Below are 19,596 nucleotides of genomic sequence, written 5' to 3'. Positions count from 1 at the left end.
GTCATTTCACAGGCATGGGGCCGGATTTCGCCCACTGACACGGCTTATGACTGCACTAAACCCTTTGTCTCGGCCCCACAATAGGACTGCAAACATGAAAAACCATGGATGTATAGAATTAGCACAACCTGGCAACAATAAGATTTGTGGGTGTTGTTTCAATGAAAAAATATTTTAAGTGAAGGATATCACGTGAGGTGTTTGTATGTTGTTTGTATGTAAGGACCAAGAGGTGAAATATTGTATAATGAATCTGTATCTGTCGTCCACAGACAATGCTGACCGCCATCTCTATGAGTGCAATCGCGACCAATGGGGTTGTGCCAGGTAAGCAGGCTTTATTCAGTGGAACAGAGGAACAACATACACAATAATCCAATGTTCTTCTGAAGCGTACTCATGCAAGTCTGCACGTACACTATGTTCCTTTGTAATACCTCATTGATCTAGATCCAAAATTGGATGCAATCTTAAATGATATTAGGAGTGAGACTTCAGAAGTTTGAAGTTATTGGGACATAATTATAAATTAACATTGACTGTGTTAAATTAGTGAAATCAGTTTCGGGTTCAGCTTTAGCTTTTGACGGTCTGTGCTCATTGGTTGTGTCATAAAGAATATTGACGCAATTAAAAATGGGATGAATTGAGTAAAATAAGATTTAAAAACAAATCGTTTGCCTGTACCCTTCCCTTCAGCTGGAGGTTCCTACTACATGATTTCAAGATCTCTGGGGCCTGAGTTTGGTGGAGCGGTGGGCCTCTGCTTCTATCTGGGCACCACCTTCGCTGGCTCCATGTACATTCTGGGCACCATAGAGATCCTACTGGTGAGCATGCTGTCATGATTCGTGCGTACATTTCCATCCATTCCCAAAATATGTAATTTTTTTATTTGGAACTTCAACGCACCGAATACAGACCGCATCACACCTGCGATCCATGGTTTTTACCCTAAAAGCCAAACCCTGATCAGAGCTGAACCCAGCCAAAAGCCTTCTCCCTGTGCTTGGGTCGGACACCCTAAAGCCACCTCCCTATCCTTGCATCAGGCACATCCTAAAGCCTTCTCCCTGTGCTTGCGTTTGGTCAGACCTACATCGTGCCGCAGGCGGCCATCTTCGTGGCGGAGAAGAAGGAGGACGAGCCGGCCGCCCTGCTGAACAACATGCGCGTGTATGGCACCTGCTGCCTGACGCTGATGTCCCTGGTGGTGTTCGTGGGGGTCAAGTACGTGAACAAGCTGGCGCTGGTCTTCCTGGCCTGCGTCGTCCTCTCCATCCTTGCCATTTACGCCGGGGTCATCAAGACCGCCTTCGACCCTCCAGACTTCCCGTGAGTCCTCTCTCTGTAACGTGACATGCTTTTCCCGTACACCATAATGTTGCATGGTTACACTCAGCGAGCGGGATTGAGGGCTTTTCTCTCTCCGAAAGCATTTCAGAGGTCCCTGTAAGCCTGGAGTTCACAAGCAGTTCACACTGGGACAAAGACTTAAAGAAATAAGAGCGTGGACCAGAGTTTGACATTGATGTACCTCTCCTCTCCCCCGTGCCGTAGTGTGTGTCTGCTGGGAAACCGAACGCTCCAGAACCTGAACTTTGACAAGTGTCTGAAGACGGAGGAGGTGGGCAACCAGACGGTCGGCACGGCGCTGTGGGCGCTCTTCTGTGGAGGCTCTAGGGCGCTCAACGCCTCCTGCAACGAGTACTTTGTCCTTAACAACGTCACGGTGATACAGGGCATCCCCGGGCTCACCAGCGGTGTCATCTCAGGTCAGAACACTGCGTCCGCCCTCCACCACCACCACCACCACCACCTTTGAATCCATTGGGGATGCATAATTTAATGTCGTGCAGTGCCATGTAGGGCAATCTGTGCGATTGTTTGGTTTTTCTAAACTATTTATATTTCAAAACATGAACGAGATGACACAAATATCCCGAGGATCTTTGGAATGGCTACGCCAGGACATTTCACAGCATTGCATCATTTTGCATCAAATTTCCCAGTATGTCTTTTTTTTGCAAACTTCAACTAGTTAAGTCAAAAAAGTAATTATTGGCTTTTGACTTTCCAAATGCAGAGTAACACAAATCCCTGCTGGCACATGGTGACCTGCACTACAATGACCTGGTCTGGAGCACCGGTCAATAAAAATACCAGCCACTTAAGACAGGATGTTTTCAAGCACACTACAACTCTTACTTAATCCCCCCGGTCCGTCTGCCCTTGGCATGTTACAGAATCCATTGTGCTCCGCCACAGTGTCAGACAATGCAGGGCCTCCTCTCTTCCCCTCCTGCCAGGCGCTACGTGACCACCGTGTGTGTTCTAACGGCCGTCTCCCCCCCAGACAACATGTGGTCGGACTACGGGCCGCTGGGCATGCTGGTGGAGAAGCCGAGGCAGCCGGCGGTGCTGGCGGCGGACACTTCCCAGGACGTGTACCTGCCCTACGTGGTCAACGACATCGCCTCCTTCTTCACGCTGCTGGTGGGCATCTACTTCCCCTCGGTCACCGGTACGACTCTTGGCTTTACACATACTTCACAGCACGTCACATGAAGGGAACGTTAATTAACCGTGAGTTAATGTCACTTAATGCATAAGGGTTATTATATAGCCTTAGCATCAGGGTAAGGGTTAACCGATTAAATGTATAATGAATACCTTAGTTTACATGAACACCATCAAATTAGTTAAACTAGGCCTGAAACAACAAACGGTCTAAAATGTTGTCTGACTTGTCTCCAGGCATCATGGCCGGCTCCAACCGATCGGGAGACCTGCGGGACGCCCAGAAGTCCATCCCCATCGGGACAATCCTGGCCATAGCAACCACCACATTCATTTGTATCCTCTCATCCGCTGCCATGACATTTCTATCAAAGAGTGATGTCAAAAAGGCTACACTTAATATTTTCTTTATTATTATTATTTTCTTTTTTATTTAACTCTATGTATTGCAATTTTTGCAACGGGATTGTGAGTCCAAGAAACCTGATGTTTGGCCTTTGACCTCTATGAATAACATGTATCACATTCAGCATAATTGAATTGTCCTCTAGAAGAGTATAGGTTCTCTCCTTAACGGTGTGCTCCAGACTTGACCTCCGTGGTGCTGTTTGGTGCCTGCATTGACACTGTGTTGCTCAGAGACAAGTAAGTATGAGGGTCAGATATCATACAGGATGTGAACTTGTACGTTGTACACCGCTCACATTGTCTGCTCCTCCAGTGAGCGTTAATCTGCAGCAAACTATTTTTTTCTTGTTTAGCATGGACTGTCAAGTGTGAGATGTTTCTAAGTCTTTCAGACGGCCTCTTTTTGAAACTAAAAGTCTCCATCCGCAACCACTCTGCAGGTTTGGCGACTCTGTAAAACGGAACCTTGTGATTGGCACGCTGTCCTGGCCGTCACCGTGGGTGATTGTGATTGGCTCGTTCTTCTCCTGCTGTGGGGCGGGGCTTCAGAGCTTGACTGGGGCGCCACGCCTACTGCAAGCCATCGCACGAGATGGCATTGTCCCTTTCCTGGCGGTAAGTCACCCCCCCCCCCCCCCCCCCTACCAACACACACATTCTGCAGTCAAGTTACCCTAATGGTTTGTGTTGCTTGTATGTAAATGGGAAGTATATATACAGCACTTTTCTAAACAATGGCCACTCAAAGCGCTTTACAATTATTGCCTAACATTCACTCGTTCGTACACACATGCACACTACGAAGGCAGTGTCGACCATGCATGGCAACAGCCAGATCGTCAGGAGCAGTTAGGGCGAGGGGCCTTGCTCAGGGAAACCTTGAAACTGGAGCCCGGGATCGAACCAGCAACCTTCCGGTTGCAAGTCAGCATTCTCTCGCTCCCTGAGCGAATGTTGCCATGTATGTCGATGAATATGTTGTGAACGTGCCTGTGTGTGTGTTGCAGGTGTTTGGCCATGGGAAGGCTAACGGTGAGCCCACCTGGGCTCTGCTGCTGACCGGTGGGATCTGTGAGATCGGCATCCTCATCGCCTCCCTGGACGCTGTAGCCCCCATCCTCTCCATGTCAGTTGAACTCACTCACTCATACACACACTCACACACACACAGCCCAATGGGTGGGCTGATATCAAACCCAATATCGTCAATATTGGTTTATTCTTCTCTGAAAGTTATTTTGAATTTTTAGTAGTGGTGGGCCGTTATCGGCGTTAACGGCTGCGTTAACGCGAAACTTTTATCGCGCGATAAAAAAAATATCGCTGTTAATCTATTTTCAAACACTTCCTTGTTCGGACCATCACGTGACTGAACTAACCAATCAGAAGCTAGAATTTAGACTGAGGTAAACGTGAGGGAATCAGAGAGGCAGATTCAACAGAATATCCTGACTGTGTTACATGTAAATATGTAATAATTGTGTAACATAAATATGTAAATGATTAACTGACTAAAAATTGTAAGTACATTTCTAGCAAATTAACTCCAATATAAATTATATTAATTTATTCTACAACTTTCAAATATTTAACTTCTAAACCTTACATTATTATGGATTATTACACGGCTCTTCTCAATGCTGTAGACTGCTCCATTCACTTGCATGGGCCTTCCCAACGTTCAGCTGTCAATTATTTTTGTTTATGCTCCGTTCACTTGCATGGGCACTTCACAACTTCCGGCGGTGAATTATATTTGATAAATCACCATTTCCCAGTATAATTGACCGCTGTCAAGGTAAACGAACAGATTTTTTGCCGTTTGCCATTTTAATCTAGATTAATCTAGATTAATTTCGGAATTAATCTAGAATAATCTAGATTAAAAAAAAATTATCTATCAATGGGGTGCACACATCCTCCGATGTTACTCCTGCATTATTCATCCTTATTTATTTCTGTTCGCGTTGGATTTACTTTTGGAAATGGGAGATGGCTCGCATCCATCACTACTGAACTGTACTTGTACTTTGTAAGACCATGCGACGGCATTGTTACTTTGAGTTGCTCCATGAGTCTCCATCGCTTGCTCTTCCCTCCAGGTTCTTCCTGATGTGCTACCTCTTTGTCAACCTGGCCTGTGCCGTTCAGACGCTGCTCAGGACGCCCAACTGGAGGCCACGCTTCAAGTACTACCACTGGTGGGTCACCGGCGCCAAGGAGGGGGGGGGGGGGGATTCTGGGTCGATCAGAGTCACGGATAAATGTTTGCAGTTTAAGCCTTGTTGTACTAACACACTTAAATGATGGCTTTCGATTGAAGTAGGCTATTCATAAACTCAGAAAATGGACAACTGGGGAGCTGAGATAACGCCGCTCCCCACCTCGTGTCTAAACACTGGCAAGATCAGCTGCACTGGGTTTAATGTGCACTGACTCGTTCAATGGGGACATTCCATTAGAGCCATGCGTCACTGCAGAGAGCCTGACGAGCTCCATCATAATCGCATCTTTGACCACATCCATCAACCCAATGGAACCAGTATTTCCTTCAGATATCTCCCATATTATGCAGGGACTGGAGAATGTGTCCTGTGTCTTTGACGTCAAAATCAGGTCATACGTCCTGTAGTGTGAGCCTTGCATCATCCGCCCCAGCTCAGACCTAGTTAGTGCATCAGTGATCTCACTGGCCCGGCCTGCTGCCAGAGTCGTTTTGGGAGCAGTGCCCAGCCACGTTAGTTCAAAACTAACAGGATAGGCCGTTGTCTTTGATCTATGATCACAGGCCCTTTGATCAATTAGTGTCCCTGTTTGTGTGTGGAGTCTGTCCTCTCTTAAAGTCAGGCGCACACAGCTGTGCACACACACAAAAAGAAAATAATGCCTGTGGCACGTGAACCAATTTGCATGGCGCATCATTAAAGACTAGCGTTGTGTTTGGTTATCGCTCTGTTTGCCTAACTGTGGCGGTACACTCCCCTACCGTCTCCCCCTGCAGGGCGCTGTCGTTCCTGGGGATGAGCCTGTGTCTCTCCCTCATGTTCATCTCGTCCTGGTACTACGCCATCGTGGCCATGGTGATCGCCGGCCTCATCTACAAGTACATCGAATACCGCGGGTGAGCGCGCTGCTCCACACCACACCACTAGACACTGGAACTAACAGTTCATAGTGACGGCGATCAGTGTAAACCAAGAGGTGTGTCAATCGCCTCTCTGCAAAGTTGTCCCAACAACGTAGCCATAATTTTCTCATACTACATCTATTTTAATTTATTGACGTATATTGTATCTATATTTTTTGCATTGTGTTTGTTGCATATTTTATTATTAGAATTGTTTTTAAGATTGGTCGGTACTGATCTGTCTCTCTCTCCAGGGCGGAGAAGGAATGGGGCGATGGGATCCGTGGCCTCTCCCTGAACGCTGCCCGCTACGCTCTCATTCGCCTAGAGGAGGCGCCCCCGCACACCAAGAACTGGAGGTGCGGCTCTGCTGTGTTTACCTGAGTGTTCGCCCAGGTGCTGCGCATCACTGATTGGTTAATTGCCCAGAAGGCCGTGGTTCAAAACCATTTAGTTGCCGGCTGCAGCTAACCGAGCTTAGCTGTGTAAACATTGAAATTGTGTAATTGTTAAAGTATGAGACGCTCAAATAGAATACAAAACATATGCGCTGTCTGGAACAGACATTTTTTGAGCTCTATCCTCTTAGTTGTTTTGCTCGCTAGTTGATAAACCACCCTCTAGTGTACATTTGGGTAATGACACCTTGCTGTGACACATTCATTGATTAGCGTTTTATCACGCTGTCCAACATGTGAGTGAGTTTGGAAAAACATTGCATGCGAGTTTGGACAAACAAGGCAGAACGCATGTGGAGGGCTTACCTGTGATCACGGTTGGATTCACAGACGATGCAATGTGGAGACTGTTGGGGAAAGGCAAGATGTTATTTTTGTTGCCGATGAGAAGGCTGTTGTTGAACACCCCTCTCCTCCCTGTTCACGGTGCCCAGGCCCCAGATGCTGGTGCTGCTCAACGTGGACACGGACCTGGCGGTGAAGCACCCGCGCCTGCTGTCCCTCACCACCCAGCTGAAGGCCGGCAAGGGGCTCACCATCGTGGGCAACGTGCTGGAGGGCACCTATCTGACCAAGGACTCTGAGGCCAAGACGGCTGAGCAGGTAGACACACGCACGCACGCGCGCACACAGAGACACGCACATATACGCACACAGCAGGTACACACAAACGTATACCGACACAGCAGGTACGCATATACACACAGAGGTGGTGCACATACATAGACACACAGCAGCTACACATGCATACACACACGGCAGGAACACATACTCTGCCATGCTTGATGCAGTGAAAATAGTTGATTCAGAAGAATGAGGTCAACTACAGTCCAAATTCGACTGACCAGACCAGTGCTGCCACATGCTGGCCGAAATGAGCAGTACACTTCATAGGTGATTCAACACCTGACACATGACTATATTTGGCCTGACTTGCTCTAGAAAAGCAATTTCATTCAGCAGATTACTTCTCCTGTCCTCAGCAATCCTCAACACAAGATTAACTTCAGGATTAGACAACCCAAATCCAGGGTTCTTGGTCTATTCCCAATATTAACCGTTCGGAGCGTTGGAGCGTTTAAGAATTCATAAGCATGTCATGGTTATTTATACGGCCTGTCATTATACACTCATGATAGGCCTATATTCAGGCTAGGTTGAGGGCCAGCACATCTCTGTAAGTCTACCCAGTGGTAACAGGATAAACCTTTAAAAGGGACCGAGGGATCCCTGCATCCACGGATCACTGTGAATGCACTGTTTAGCGGGCAGGCCCACATAGCGGTGAATGAAATGAAATGTGAAATGGTTCCTTTCTGAAAAGGTTGCAGAAAAGAAATGATATTAAACGAAAACCAGTCAAAGACAAGACAGGTTAAGCATCCACTGTTTCTTTTAGGTCATGTAGCCGCCTTAGTCCTGATGTAGGGACGGTGGTTGTACTAAACATGTAGACACCATTAGAAACCAGGCAGGTAGTGTATGATGAGCTAGACTACGTTGTCCCCTAAGAACCCCCTGCAGCCTTTCATGGCAGGGCCAGCCGTAGAGCATGTAGTAACGTCGTCATAGTAACAGTCTGAGCAGCAGAAGCCGTGTGTGAACTGGAGTAACACCCGGGGACAGGAAGTGGTCACCGGGGACTAGTTGGAGTGCAGGAGCTTTAACCCCGCCACACTAAAAGTCCCTCATACATAGGCCACCGTCATGGGCTGCTGCCAGGTGACATAGCGACCCAACTAGTCAAGAAGTAGGCATCAAGTCTAGAATTAAAGCAACCAAGTTATATGTTCTGATGCCCTAGGCATAGTATGACTCATTATGAAACTAAAGCAATAGGGTTTCACTAAAGCCATAAGAATGTGAGTAGATCTTCAGAGTCATCCGGTAGGAGGTCATTGTTTTCAACCAGTCTGATCCGTTCCTCTATGTCTTTTCCCTTTCCTATTTATTCTGCTTGACATCCTCCCTGCCTCCCTCTTTTCTCCTCCTCTTCCCCCCCGTCTCCTTCCTCCCTGCGTCCTCCAGAACATCAAGTCCTCCATGGCGGCGGAGCGCACCAAGGGCTTCTGCCACGTGGTGGTGTCGTCCAACCTGAGGGACGGATTCTCCCACCTCATCCAGTCGGCCGGCCTGGGGGGCATGAAGCACAACACGGTGTTGATGGCCTGGCCCGGCACCTGGAAGCAGTCCAATGACCCCGCCTCCTGGAAGAACTTTATAGGTGAGGGCTGGACCGGTACCACTGAGCTGGACGGAGGTCCAGAAAGGATTAGGGAATGAACCAGAGTCGGCAGGGCAAGGTGATGCAGGAATGCAAGCGCTGACGCACCGAGGTTGTGTTTGCCGTCACAGTCAAATGTCAGTCAAATTTTTCAGGACTCCTTGGTTCTCTTGACTAAAAGGTATTTTCAGCTATTTCCCTATGAGGCTGATTAACGCCAGCCAGAAACACAGACACACACAGACACACACACAGACACACACGGTTGAGCGTAATAAGACTATTTTAGCGTCGTCATCCTTTTCTCTCTATGTCTCCGTCTCTCCCCCCTTTGTCTCTCTGTCTCTCCCTCGTGTGTCCCTCCCTCCCTCCCTCCCTCCCTCCCTCCGGCCCCCAGAGACGGTGAGGGAGACCACGGCGACGCACCACGCGCTGCTTGTGGCCAAGAACGTGGACAGCTTCCCCGGCAACCTGGAGCGCCTGGGCGAGGGCACCATCGACGTGTGGTGGGTGGTGCACGACGGAGGCATGCTCATGCTGCTGCCCTTCCTGCTGCGTCAGCACAAGGTCAGGGGTCAACCGCGCTCTACTGTGGCTATGTGAGGCTCTGTAGGCTGCATGTTTATCTGAAGGCTCAACCGCGCTCTAATGTGGCTATGTGAGGCACTGTAGGCTGGATGTTTATCTGAAGGCTGCTAGATCAATTAAGTACCGTTAAGTGTTCATGGATTTATAAGTTATTGATAAGCAATGTTTTTTATTTTGCCTCTCTCTACAATGGACCACCTCATCTGCCCGTTGTCTTCTATCATCCGTCCTTCTTGTCCTCCTCCTCCTTCGGCTATACTAAACGGGTGATCCTCCTCCGTCCGTCTCTCCGCTCAGGTGTGGAGGAAGTGCAAGATGCGCATCTTCACCGTGGCCCAGATGGACGACAACTCCATCCAGATGAAGAAGGACCTGCAGATGTTCCTGTACCACCTGCGGCTGGACGCCGAGGTGGAGGTGGTGGAGATGGTGAGTGGCCCGCTCCCTCCTGAGCCCTGGCCGGGACCTCGCTCTGGGAACCCTGCCCAAAATGGACCACGCTTTGCATTGTGTATTTTCCACTTTGCTGCAAGCAGTAATCCCTGCTTGAGTGAAGTGCTAGAAAGCCGTCAAAGCATCTCGTCCTGTGTTTTCAGGTGTTTTATGCCATCCTCTTGTTCAAAACTAGTGGATTCAATGGAGGATTGTAAACTCCTCATTGCCACCTATGCTAAGAATGATGCTTTTGATTGAACAAATATTCAAATACATTTAAAAGACAGACCATTACAATTGTATCCGTGTGTCTTCCTTGCTGTGATTGTGAAGAATCCCAAGGCAGATGTTCTCAATTTGTGGCTCTAAAATGCATGTGGTCAAATCAATCAGCCTTCAAATAGTTTGGCATTGCATTGGCGTGCTGCGGCCCATATGCATCTCCCAGAATGCAGCGCTCACACGATCAGATTGCCGATGGGGCGATGGCAGTGTGTGACTCCGTCTCACGGGGGGTTGCTCTTGTGGTCCCGCAGCACGACAGCGACATCTCGGCCTTCACCTACGAGAAGACCCTGGTCATGGAGCAGAGGTCCCAGATGCTGAAGCAGATGCAGCTGTCCCGGAACGAGAGGGAGAGAGAGGTAAAGAGAACCACGCCGAGACCCCCTGGCCTTCACCGGGAGCAAACAATCCTAATCAAACAAATTGGCTTGTGTAGATGGTCCTTGATATGGAGGCCTTGCTATGTCTCCTCTTCGTATCATGACGCTGTTTCATTACAGGTGTGCTTTCGTTGAGAATAACGCTCTTTTTTTAAGGGGACCTGTGTGTGTGTGTGTGTGTGTGTGTGTGTGTGTGTGTGTGTGTGTGTGTGTGTGTGTGTGTGTCAAGCTAAGCGAAACAAGCACTGGACATCTCTGATAGAACTAGTCCCGGCGGTTCGATCCCCCACCCCAACACGTTCCCCCTGCGTGCGGTGGCTTCCCCGGGGGGGGGGGAAGCGACCTCTCCCGTCACCCATGACAACCGCCTCCCCCCCCTTTTGTTCAGATTCAGAGTATCACTGACGGGTCTCGTAGCTCCATCCGGCGGAAGAACCAGAGCCCGCCGGCTCAGAGCCCCACCCAGCCGAGCCCCCCCCAGGTGGAGGAAGACGAGGTAGCCGGGTCGCCCAGCAACACCCTCTTGCTGTTAGAAACACGGGCATGCCTTCACAAAGTGGTATCTATGCTGACGCGTTGACCCGCCACCCCCACCACCCCCCCCACCCCCATCGGCCTGACCCATTTGACTTGTATCCATCATCCATTCATCGACCAACGCAAAACAAAGGATGCCTACGATGATGCATACAACGCTCCTCAAATGGGCCGGCTGCATGGTTCACATGCTCAGTCCAACTCGCCTATAGAGCGCATGCATGAAAGAGAATCTTTAAAGGGAAGTGACTCTGGGTTAAAGATTCAGCTCAGGCACTGGGAGAACACCCTCTGAGACGAGGGGTTGCCATGGACCTAATCCGGACGCCCCCCGGGTCAGATGTTTTAACTTCTACTTCAGTGCAAAGTCCGGGTCCGACCTGGGTATGAGCTCTCTCTGAGCTGGGTCAGTAAAGCAGCTGATGGGGAGACTGGTCCAAAACCCGGCCAAACCAAACTGCTACACGGCGGGAGCACTTCTCCCTGGACGGTCTGCGCTGAGATCTGCTTTGTGAACGGTAGCCCGTCATCTCGTAGTGACCCACCACCACCACCCCCGTCTCCACCACCCCATCCTCCACCACCACCACCAGCACCCCTCTCTAACCCCTCACAGTTATCCCGCACGCCTTCCTTTTTATATATTTTCTGCGAGCCCTATTTAGCGCCGCCACCCCAGCCCACCGCTCTGTTGCACCCTGGTTTGTACTGGTCTGTGTATCCGTTTGGTTGTTTATACGTTGTCCCACCTTGTTGCATTTTGCGAGCACAGTTCCTGCACCTTTCCCATGTAACCCGGTGTTTAGTACTAGTCTGTTTTGTCCTTGACTGGCACCACTGGGTTGTCTGTGCTTTTCATCCACACCACTCCCACTGTTCAGTTCTCCTCCTGCACCATCACCAAACGCGTTTGTCTCTCGCTCTCTGTCTCTCTCTCTCTGTCTCTCTGTCTCTCTCTCCGTCTCTCTCTCTCTCTCTCTCTCTGTCTCTGTCTTTGTCTCTGTCTCTCTGTCTCTGTCTCTCTCTCTGTCTCTCTCTGTTGTCCCGCTCACTTCTTCTCGCTCTCTGTCTCTCTCTCTCTCCTTCTCTCTCTCTCTCTCTCTGTCTCTGTCTTTGTCTCTGTCTCTGTCTCTGTCTCTCTGTCTCTGTCTCTCCTTCACATTGACTTCCATGGTCCCTCCATCACTTCCACCTGTTCATATCCGTTCTCTCTCTCCCTCTTGTCCCACCGTCTCTCTGTGTGTCTCTCGCCCTCAGGCCCAGCTGATCCACGACAGGAACACGGCGTCCCACGCCGCCCTCAGCGACGCGGCGGCGGGCGTGCACATGACCTGGACCAAGGAGAAGCTCTTCACCGAGCGCCACCGGGCCCGCGAGGCCAACGCCAACGTGGCCGTCCGGGACCTGTTCAACATGAAGCCGTGAGTCTCTGAGCCAGACCTTAATGTGTCTGTACAACCACCTCTAGTGCAGAACCTCACGTATACAAAGAACCACCACCGGTGTCTACAGACCCTCATGTATACGTAGAACCACCACTGTCTCTAATCTAGAGCCTCATGTATACGTAGAGCCACCACTGTCTCTAATCTAGACCCTCATGTATACGTAGAGCCACCACTGTCTCTAATCTAGACCCTCATGTATACGTAGAACCTCAAATGTCTTGGTTTAAAAGACGCCACTTATGAGGGTTTTTTTAAATGCATGTGCATAAAAACATGCTGCAACTCTCCCCCGGAGTTGCAGCATGTGTTAGCTTAGCAGCCTTAGAGCTGGAGGCAGTGGCAGAATGCACACTAGTGCCTAATAACCGCATGGTGTGTTGCCTTCAGGCTGAAATGTGTTGCGCAGGCACTTCAACGTGTGTGTGTGTGTGTGTGTGTGTGTGTGTGTGTGTGTGTGTGTGTGTGTGTGTGTGTGTGTGTGTGTGTGTGTGTGTGTGTGTGTGTGTGTGTGTGTGTGTGTGTGTGTGTGTGTGTGTTTCGATATCATTTAAAATTTCTTCAGAATCACAGTTTTAGTTTCATACCGCTTCGTTTTCAGCTGTTTTCATTGAAGACGTCAGCCCATTCTGATACACCTCTAGACCGTTTACCATCGTTCAAACCATTAAACAAATCTACACACTTGTATCTTCAATACTATCGAAACGGAATTTTGATAGCATTTATACTTTTTTCAGAATCACAGTTTTAGTTTCAGACAGGCATCGTTTTCAGTTGCTTATAATAATTTAGGTCACCATAGCAACGCCGGTAAACAAACCCCGCCGAATAGTCGAATCTCTGGACTGAAAAGGCAGATCTGATTAGACTCAGAAAAATCAGAGTCGCGGACCCTGAATGAATCTGTGTAGACTGGCAGTTTACACAGATTAAGATGTTCAAATGTATTTAAAAAAGGTTAAGCTAAAACATGCTTAGATAAAGTTGTTCAATTGTGTGAAGAAATGTGTTTAAAAACGCACAAAGATGTTGTAATGTTTCAGAAATATGTTTAAAATCTTCTGACGTGTTGCTGAAAAAATATGTTTCAAATGTTTCAAAAATATGTTTCAAATGTTTTAAAATTATGATCAGAGATGTTTCAAATGTGTAAAATAATTAAGATAGCTTTCAAAACACAGGTATTTAGAAAAAAAAAAATTGGGGGGGGGGGGGCTCAGCTGAATTTTTTTTTTCTCTGAGGGGGGGCTCACTCTCTCACACTTTGAAAACCCCTGCTCTATAGCAAGTCATAAGTATTTACTAATGGAATGGGGTCTGATGGGTCACCTTTGGGTCGGCTAGATGTTTTGTGGGTGTGCGTGTCTGTCTGCGTGTAAGAGATGGAAAGAGAGTAAATGACAAGAAGCTTTGGTGAGTGTTTCTCACCGGTGTCTAAGTTGCTGTCTCTGTTTGTTCTGTCCTGGTTTCTCCTCCTTCTAGAGAGTGGGAGAATCTGTAAGTCACATTTCTCTTCTCTCCAGGCCCCGTGTGTGTTGTTCCCCCCGTCAGTCTGCCCGTAGCCATGCTGCTGCATGCACATGCTTGCCTTTGCATGCGCTTTTTGCTTCATGCCCCCCCCCCCCCCCCCCCCCCACACACACACACACACACCTGCACCCTCCTGGCCTTTGCGATTGAATTTGCAAGGTCACGTGAAATCATGTGATGTTTGAGACTCGATTTTTTGCTTTCCACGGGTAACGCTATAGGCAACAGCGGATATGGATATGGTGGAAAGCAGAAGTTTAGTTTCTCTCATGTCGAGTAGGGGAGTTAACAGTCCTCCTTAGTCACATGTGACATGTCATTTGACTTGTTTAGGCTTCGCCCTCCTGAGGGTGATGATAGAGAGACCGCATTCTGAGAAAAAGTATTGTGGCTGAATGTGGACAACATTCATCACCACATGAATGGTAGTCACCTGTCGAGCACTCAGGAGTGTGTGCCGGACGAAGTTCTTTGTTTCCATCAGCTCCGCCTCATGCTTCAGTTCACGCATCTGCAATGATTCCTTCATCGTCATTTTCTGCAAATGACATGACACATGATTGCTTATTACAATGTAGGATCCTCAGTTTAGTACTACATACCTTTTGTTTGTTATGCAACCTTGCCAAAGCTTATTTTAATTGTACAAAAATTATAAGCTCAGGTAAGTTATTAAAATTTGTTTGTTTTTTCAGATAACAAATAAAAGTTTGTGTTTAGATGTTATTGTTGTCGTTCAATCCCGTAACCCCTAACACAGGAGAGTAGCAAACGTTTGTTTTACACCGGTTGCCGTCATTACCTCTCACTTTAGAAGTTGTTGTTTTTTTGTGGATCTTCAAAGTGGTCAATCATAATGATATTCTAGTGAGTAAAGATTAGGCCAGGTCCATATGATGTAGTGAGTAGAGTTTAGGCCAGGTCCATAATGATATTCTAGTGAGTAGAGTTGAGGTCAGGTCCATCAAGGTGATCTAGATTAGAGATAAGGCCAGGTCAATAATGGTGTTCTAGTGAGTAGCGTTAAGGACTGGTCAATAATGATGTTCTAGTGAGTAGAGCTGAGGTCAGGTCCATGACGGTGTCTTAGTGAGTAGAGCTGAGGTCAGGTCCATGACGGTGTCTTAGTGAGTAGAGCTGAGGTCAGGTCCATGACGGTGTCTTAGTGAGTAGAGCTGAGGTCAGGTCCATAATGGTGTCTTAGTGAGTAGAGCTGAGGTCAGGTCCATGACGGTGTCTTGGTGAGTCCAGGCCTTCCTCCTCACTGCGGGCCCTGTCCCAACAGGAACCAGTCCAACGTGCGGCGGATGCACACGGCGGTCAAGCTGAACGAGGTGGTGGTCAACAAGTCCCAGGGGGCCCACCTGGTGCTGCTCAACATGCCCGGACCGCCCCGCAACCGAGGCGGCGACGAGAACTGTATCCTTCTGCCAAGGCTGAGGGGAAGCCCCCGGTACCGGGCTGCTGGAGGGTGGGTCAGGGGGAGGGACGTCCATTGATGGCAGGTGTCTGAGGGGGACGGATGAGGGGGTTGGACTCATCACCATGCTCTCAAACTTTAAACGTATGTTTAATGTCAGGCCTCTGTCCTGACAGAGGCCGCCATGTCAGGACAGAGGCCCAAAAACAATAGTTTTTCACATTCCAAACTGATTGAATGCATAGTTGAAAATTATATTATTATCTATTTTTCCTGGAGGTTGTAATAAAATATGCCTCTGAATTCGTGCAGCAAGTGCACTGGTTCACCTCCATGGTTGTACGAAGATCTGCAACGGTTTGCAATAATGCACATAAAGAACAGGCAGACTAGGTACAGAAGGTCCGAGTAGCAAGGACAGGGTGTGGGGGTGGGGCGGGGCGGGTGAAGCCCCCATGGCTGTGGTCCCCAGTGCTGCAGAGTGCAGGCCCTTGACTCCTCGGCCCCCAGACATGGAGTTCCTGGAGGTCCTGCTGGAGGGCCTGAACCGCGTGCTGCTGGTGCGCGGAGGCGGCCGCGAGGTCATCACCATCTACTCTTAAAGAACACCAGAACCGGCCCCCCGCCCCCCGCCCCCTACCCCCCCCCCACCCCCCACCCCCACCCACACACTGGCCTCCGCCACGGGACACTGCGAAACCGCCACTTATCGTTTGGTTCTCTTGTTCAGGGGAGGAGCCTCATTCGGGTTTCTTGAATCGGGGCGGGCTTTGTTGTGAGGGCACCTGTGATTGGACAGAAGGTCTCAGGTGTCCTCGGACAGAAGGAAATGTTTGGTACGGACGGGTGTGACCATCAACTCACAGTTGGGCCAAGCAGGAGTGCGGTGGCGCTGTTTGTCCCCACCGGGTACCCATAGCCCCGCCGACTGGAAGGAAAGAGCATAGAGACACTTTATATACACATTTCATTTAACTTTGAACATTTTTACATGTTATATTTTCTTGTTTCCCCCTCCGTTGTGTTGATGTTGTGAGCTATGTTGTCACCTTAGACAACGGTAAGCTGTTGGATAGAGATGATGGGTATTGTTATTGGCGCGGGTGAAGATGCACATTGGACCTGAGCAAAATCTAAGCACAGCAAACGCATGTCTGTACAAATAACATGTAACAAGTGGTAGATCCTAGACTGAAAATATTCCAGTGGATGAAAAAGTGTGTTTTCTACCTTCTCACCGTCTTACCACGCCGTGAAAGGAGGTCAGTGCAGGGGTCAGTGCGGGGGTACTAGGATGGCGACCTGGTCAACGTGCGTGCCGATGCGCCTTGCGGGACTGCCTTGGTGCATTCATACGCAGTTGCACAGGTGTTACCCAACAGGGGTGGCTGTATGGGGTTCCTCTGCTGCAAGTCCCTGTTCTGTGTACATCCCGCTGTGTCTTCAGCCACTCTTTCGCACGTTAACTTCTTCAGAAGTCCTCTTTTATCACTGTCGACATTAGGATACATCGTTGAATGGAGGCTGCATGCTTTTGTTTTTGAGTGCGTGTGTCTGTGTGCGTGTGCGTGCATGTGTGTTTGTGTGTCTTCTTTCCTTGTTGCGCTGTGTGGCTGGCTTCCAGGCTGAGCAGTGATGGGGGCTGACTGGAAAGCGGACATCGAACGTGCAATCGTGTCCCCAGGAACATAGCGAGAGTGTGTCACGGTTAGCCGTCGGGTCCCGTGGTGTCACTAGCAGACGGCCCTGTCCGTTGGCACGGTCACCAAAGCGGTTGGCCAGCCATCCAACAGCACTACCGCCTCAAGGGGGTGGAAACATAGCCATAGTCCAGAGAGGAAACCCCCAGAGGGGCCGTACAGCGTCTTATACAACGCCACCTTATATTTATGGATTATGGAGTAGCCAGTTAGGAATTTATATGAAGTTGTTTGAGCAGTATATGATTACGTCAGTTTTCTTTTTTTTTATTGTTACTATGCTTACCAATGAGCTGTTAAACAGCTCGGGGGATCAGTGGCTGAAGTCTGGAGCGCAAGGAGGACACCGAAAGGAACATCATCATGTGTGGCGTCTTATCTCTGATGAAGGGAACGTGAGGTTAAACGTGCGTCGCTCAAACCACTAGGGATGGGTTGGGAAAATCGAAATATCCCAAGTAACGCCGGCCTCATCCCACTTTGGTTCCCCCTCTGATCTTCCCGCTGTTGGTGGACCATCGCTTGAGGAGCTTTGCTTGGTTACATATTGACTGAAAGTTGGGTGTCGTCTAGAGCCAATGAAGTCCATTGATTCAGCCGCACGCACACGCAGGAAGAGCGGTGCTTATGGAATGTGTGTAGTGGGGAAATTATGTGCCAAAAAGGAAAACTGTGGAAGTATAGTTAATACAGTTGCTTAGTGTCTCCTCTCACCGCAAAGAGGAGACCTTATGAAAACTAGTAGTCCTACACTAACTAGTCTAGTTAGCAATGCACGACAATTGTCTCGATGCATTTTATTTTGCCCTGCCAAATTTGTATTAATCAGAATACAAATATTAGAATATATTTTAATTTCAGAAAATGTCCATTCTTTGTTCAATTATTGAACAAATATGAATTTGACCATCCATTACATTTTAAAGGTTTTAGACGCCCACATTAGTGATGAGATGAATGTACCCCCTCTGGCTAGTACGCCTATATCTCCACAGTTTCTCCCCCTAGCTGTGCAGTATTCAACAGAACAGACCATAGTCTACAGCACCTCTGTTCTCAGCTCATTTAGAAAGACAGCCATTGTTTTTGTTTCGAGTTCATCATTGTCTTTTGTGGTGTGTGTGACCATGTTGTCAGCACCTCGTCGCTCTGTTCATGGCTCACATTGTTACATTTCAATTATCTGTTACGTTTAGAAGTGTCCAATCACAAAGGAGCGTCGTCAAGGAAGAGGACTGGATTGGGTAATTGGGGGGGAGGGGGGGGGGGGGGGGGGGGGCTGGGGGCGGGGCAGCTGTAGGCGGTGTTGGCGTGTGTCGTCGTTCTTGATGTTGTGGTGTGTGTGTGTGTGCGTGGGGTCAATGACCTCCAGGAACACATCACATTATCGGGGCCTGAGGCGGGCTCCCTGTGATGGACCCCGGGGGCTCACTACCCAGTGTGGTTTCCCCGCCGTGTCCCTTACCATGTCGTTGAAACCTTCTCGCTCCTCTTCTGTCTGTTCTTGTTTTTGTATTTTAGCCGCCAAAGATGAAATCTTTGAGTCTGTGTAATATAATAATAAATGGTGCATAGTTTTAAGGAATTCAAGATTTGAACTGTTGGAAACTGTGTTAAGATAAATTAATAAATGTGTTTTTCTTTTGTAGTAAATACTATTTTTGGTTACTGAAATGGCTCCGGCGGTGAATGCATTATCAGTCCACACCAGGAATCGTATCTGGGTAATGAATAGGATCAGATTCATCAGGTGTGGCTCCCCGGCTGGACGGTGAAGTGGCACGAGTATAATCTACCTCAAGCTGTCATGAGGCTCAGTCCAACACATTTAAAACATTTATATCATGCACTATTAACAGATGCTTTATGGGAGTCTATACCCAACAGCCTCTCACTGAAAGGTGTGTGTGTGTGTGCGTGTGTGTCTGTCTGCGTGACTGCTGTTAGATAGACGGGGCTCAGAGAACGCAATAGGCCAATTGTGGACGAACATTTAGAAAACTATAGTCCTTTACATTTTATTTGTGCCTCTTGGAGTAATTAAAGTGCTGAATAATGACCCCATGTTTTGTCTCATCTCATTTACCATTAAATTTACCAAGTGTCCAACAAGCTGGCCAAATGTTGTTCATCAGGTAGCCAACCTACTTGGTAAATACTACTGATAGACACATGTTCATATTCTTGAGGCTGGTCGGCAGACAGATGTTCACAGCATTTCTTCCATGTTTAAAGTGAATTATGTCACTCAATTTCTGTAACAGAAATTCTGTTTTTGACAACTGACAACTTTGTTGGGGACATTTTGTTCATTGCCGTACAATTTTGGCATTAGAACAGTATTATTAGCCTTAAACAACGGAATTTGGGAGGGGCTGATGAGCATTCCAATCTCTCACAATTGAACCATGAACATGCAGGCCCACCGCCACTTATATTGGACCACTAGGGGGAGCCATTTGTGTTTTATACGCGCTGTGATGAAAATAACGGGACGCGTGAGTCATGGTGAGTATGGAATCCGAATCCTTCTAAC

At 48.5% G+C, this 19,596-nt stretch overlaps 1 protein-coding gene across 8 annotated transcripts in view; it reads left to right on the top strand.

The window, feature by feature from the left end:
* LOC132452112 (solute carrier family 12 member 7-like) overlaps positions 1–19,119 on the top strand; it is a 51,069-nt gene extending 31,950 nt beyond the window's left edge. For 3 of the 8 annotated variants that reach the window (XM_060044502.1, XM_060044504.1, XM_060044507.1), the window contains exons 5-26: positions 273–327; positions 700–830; positions 1,094–1,335; positions 1,561–1,775; positions 2,357–2,524; positions 2,758–2,856; positions 3,108–3,165; positions 3,369–3,543; positions 3,936–4,054; positions 5,031–5,129; positions 5,930–6,049; positions 6,310–6,414; positions 6,948–7,116; positions 8,542–8,737; positions 9,135–9,304; positions 9,623–9,754; positions 10,297–10,404; positions 10,814–10,984; positions 12,220–12,383; positions 13,893–13,907; positions 15,226–15,359; positions 15,871–19,119. In XM_060044502.1, coding sequence (XP_059900485.1) covers positions 273–327; positions 700–830; positions 1,094–1,335; positions 1,561–1,775; positions 2,357–2,524; positions 2,758–2,856; positions 3,108–3,165; positions 3,369–3,543; positions 3,936–4,054; positions 5,031–5,129; positions 5,930–6,049; positions 6,310–6,414; positions 6,948–7,116; positions 8,542–8,737; positions 9,135–9,304; positions 9,623–9,754; positions 10,297–10,404; positions 10,814–10,984; positions 12,220–12,383; positions 13,893–13,907; positions 15,226–15,359; positions 15,871–15,962 — 2,937 coding nt within the window. In that variant the 3' untranslated portion in view covers positions 15,963–19,119. The remainder of the gene's footprint in view (positions 1–272; positions 328–699; positions 831–1,093; positions 1,336–1,560; positions 1,776–2,356; positions 2,525–2,757; positions 2,857–3,107; positions 3,166–3,368; positions 3,544–3,935; positions 4,055–5,030; positions 5,130–5,929; positions 6,050–6,309; positions 6,415–6,947; positions 7,117–8,541; positions 8,738–9,134; positions 9,305–9,622; positions 9,755–10,296; positions 10,405–10,813; positions 10,985–12,219; positions 12,384–13,892; positions 13,908–15,225; positions 15,360–15,870) is intronic. The other 5 variants (XM_060044508.1, XM_060044510.1, XM_060044505.1 and 2 more) reach the window with 4 other exon arrangements.
* Positions 19,120–19,596: the final 477 nt, after the last annotated feature.

Source organism: Gadus macrocephalus, chromosome 23 (genome assembly GCF_031168955.1).
Source record: "Gadus macrocephalus chromosome 23, ASM3116895v1".
NCBI lineage: Eukaryota > Metazoa > Chordata > Actinopteri > Gadiformes > Gadidae > Gadus > Gadus macrocephalus.
The sequence above is the reverse complement of the archived record's forward strand: the minus strand, read 5'-3'. Positions and strand labels throughout refer to the sequence as shown.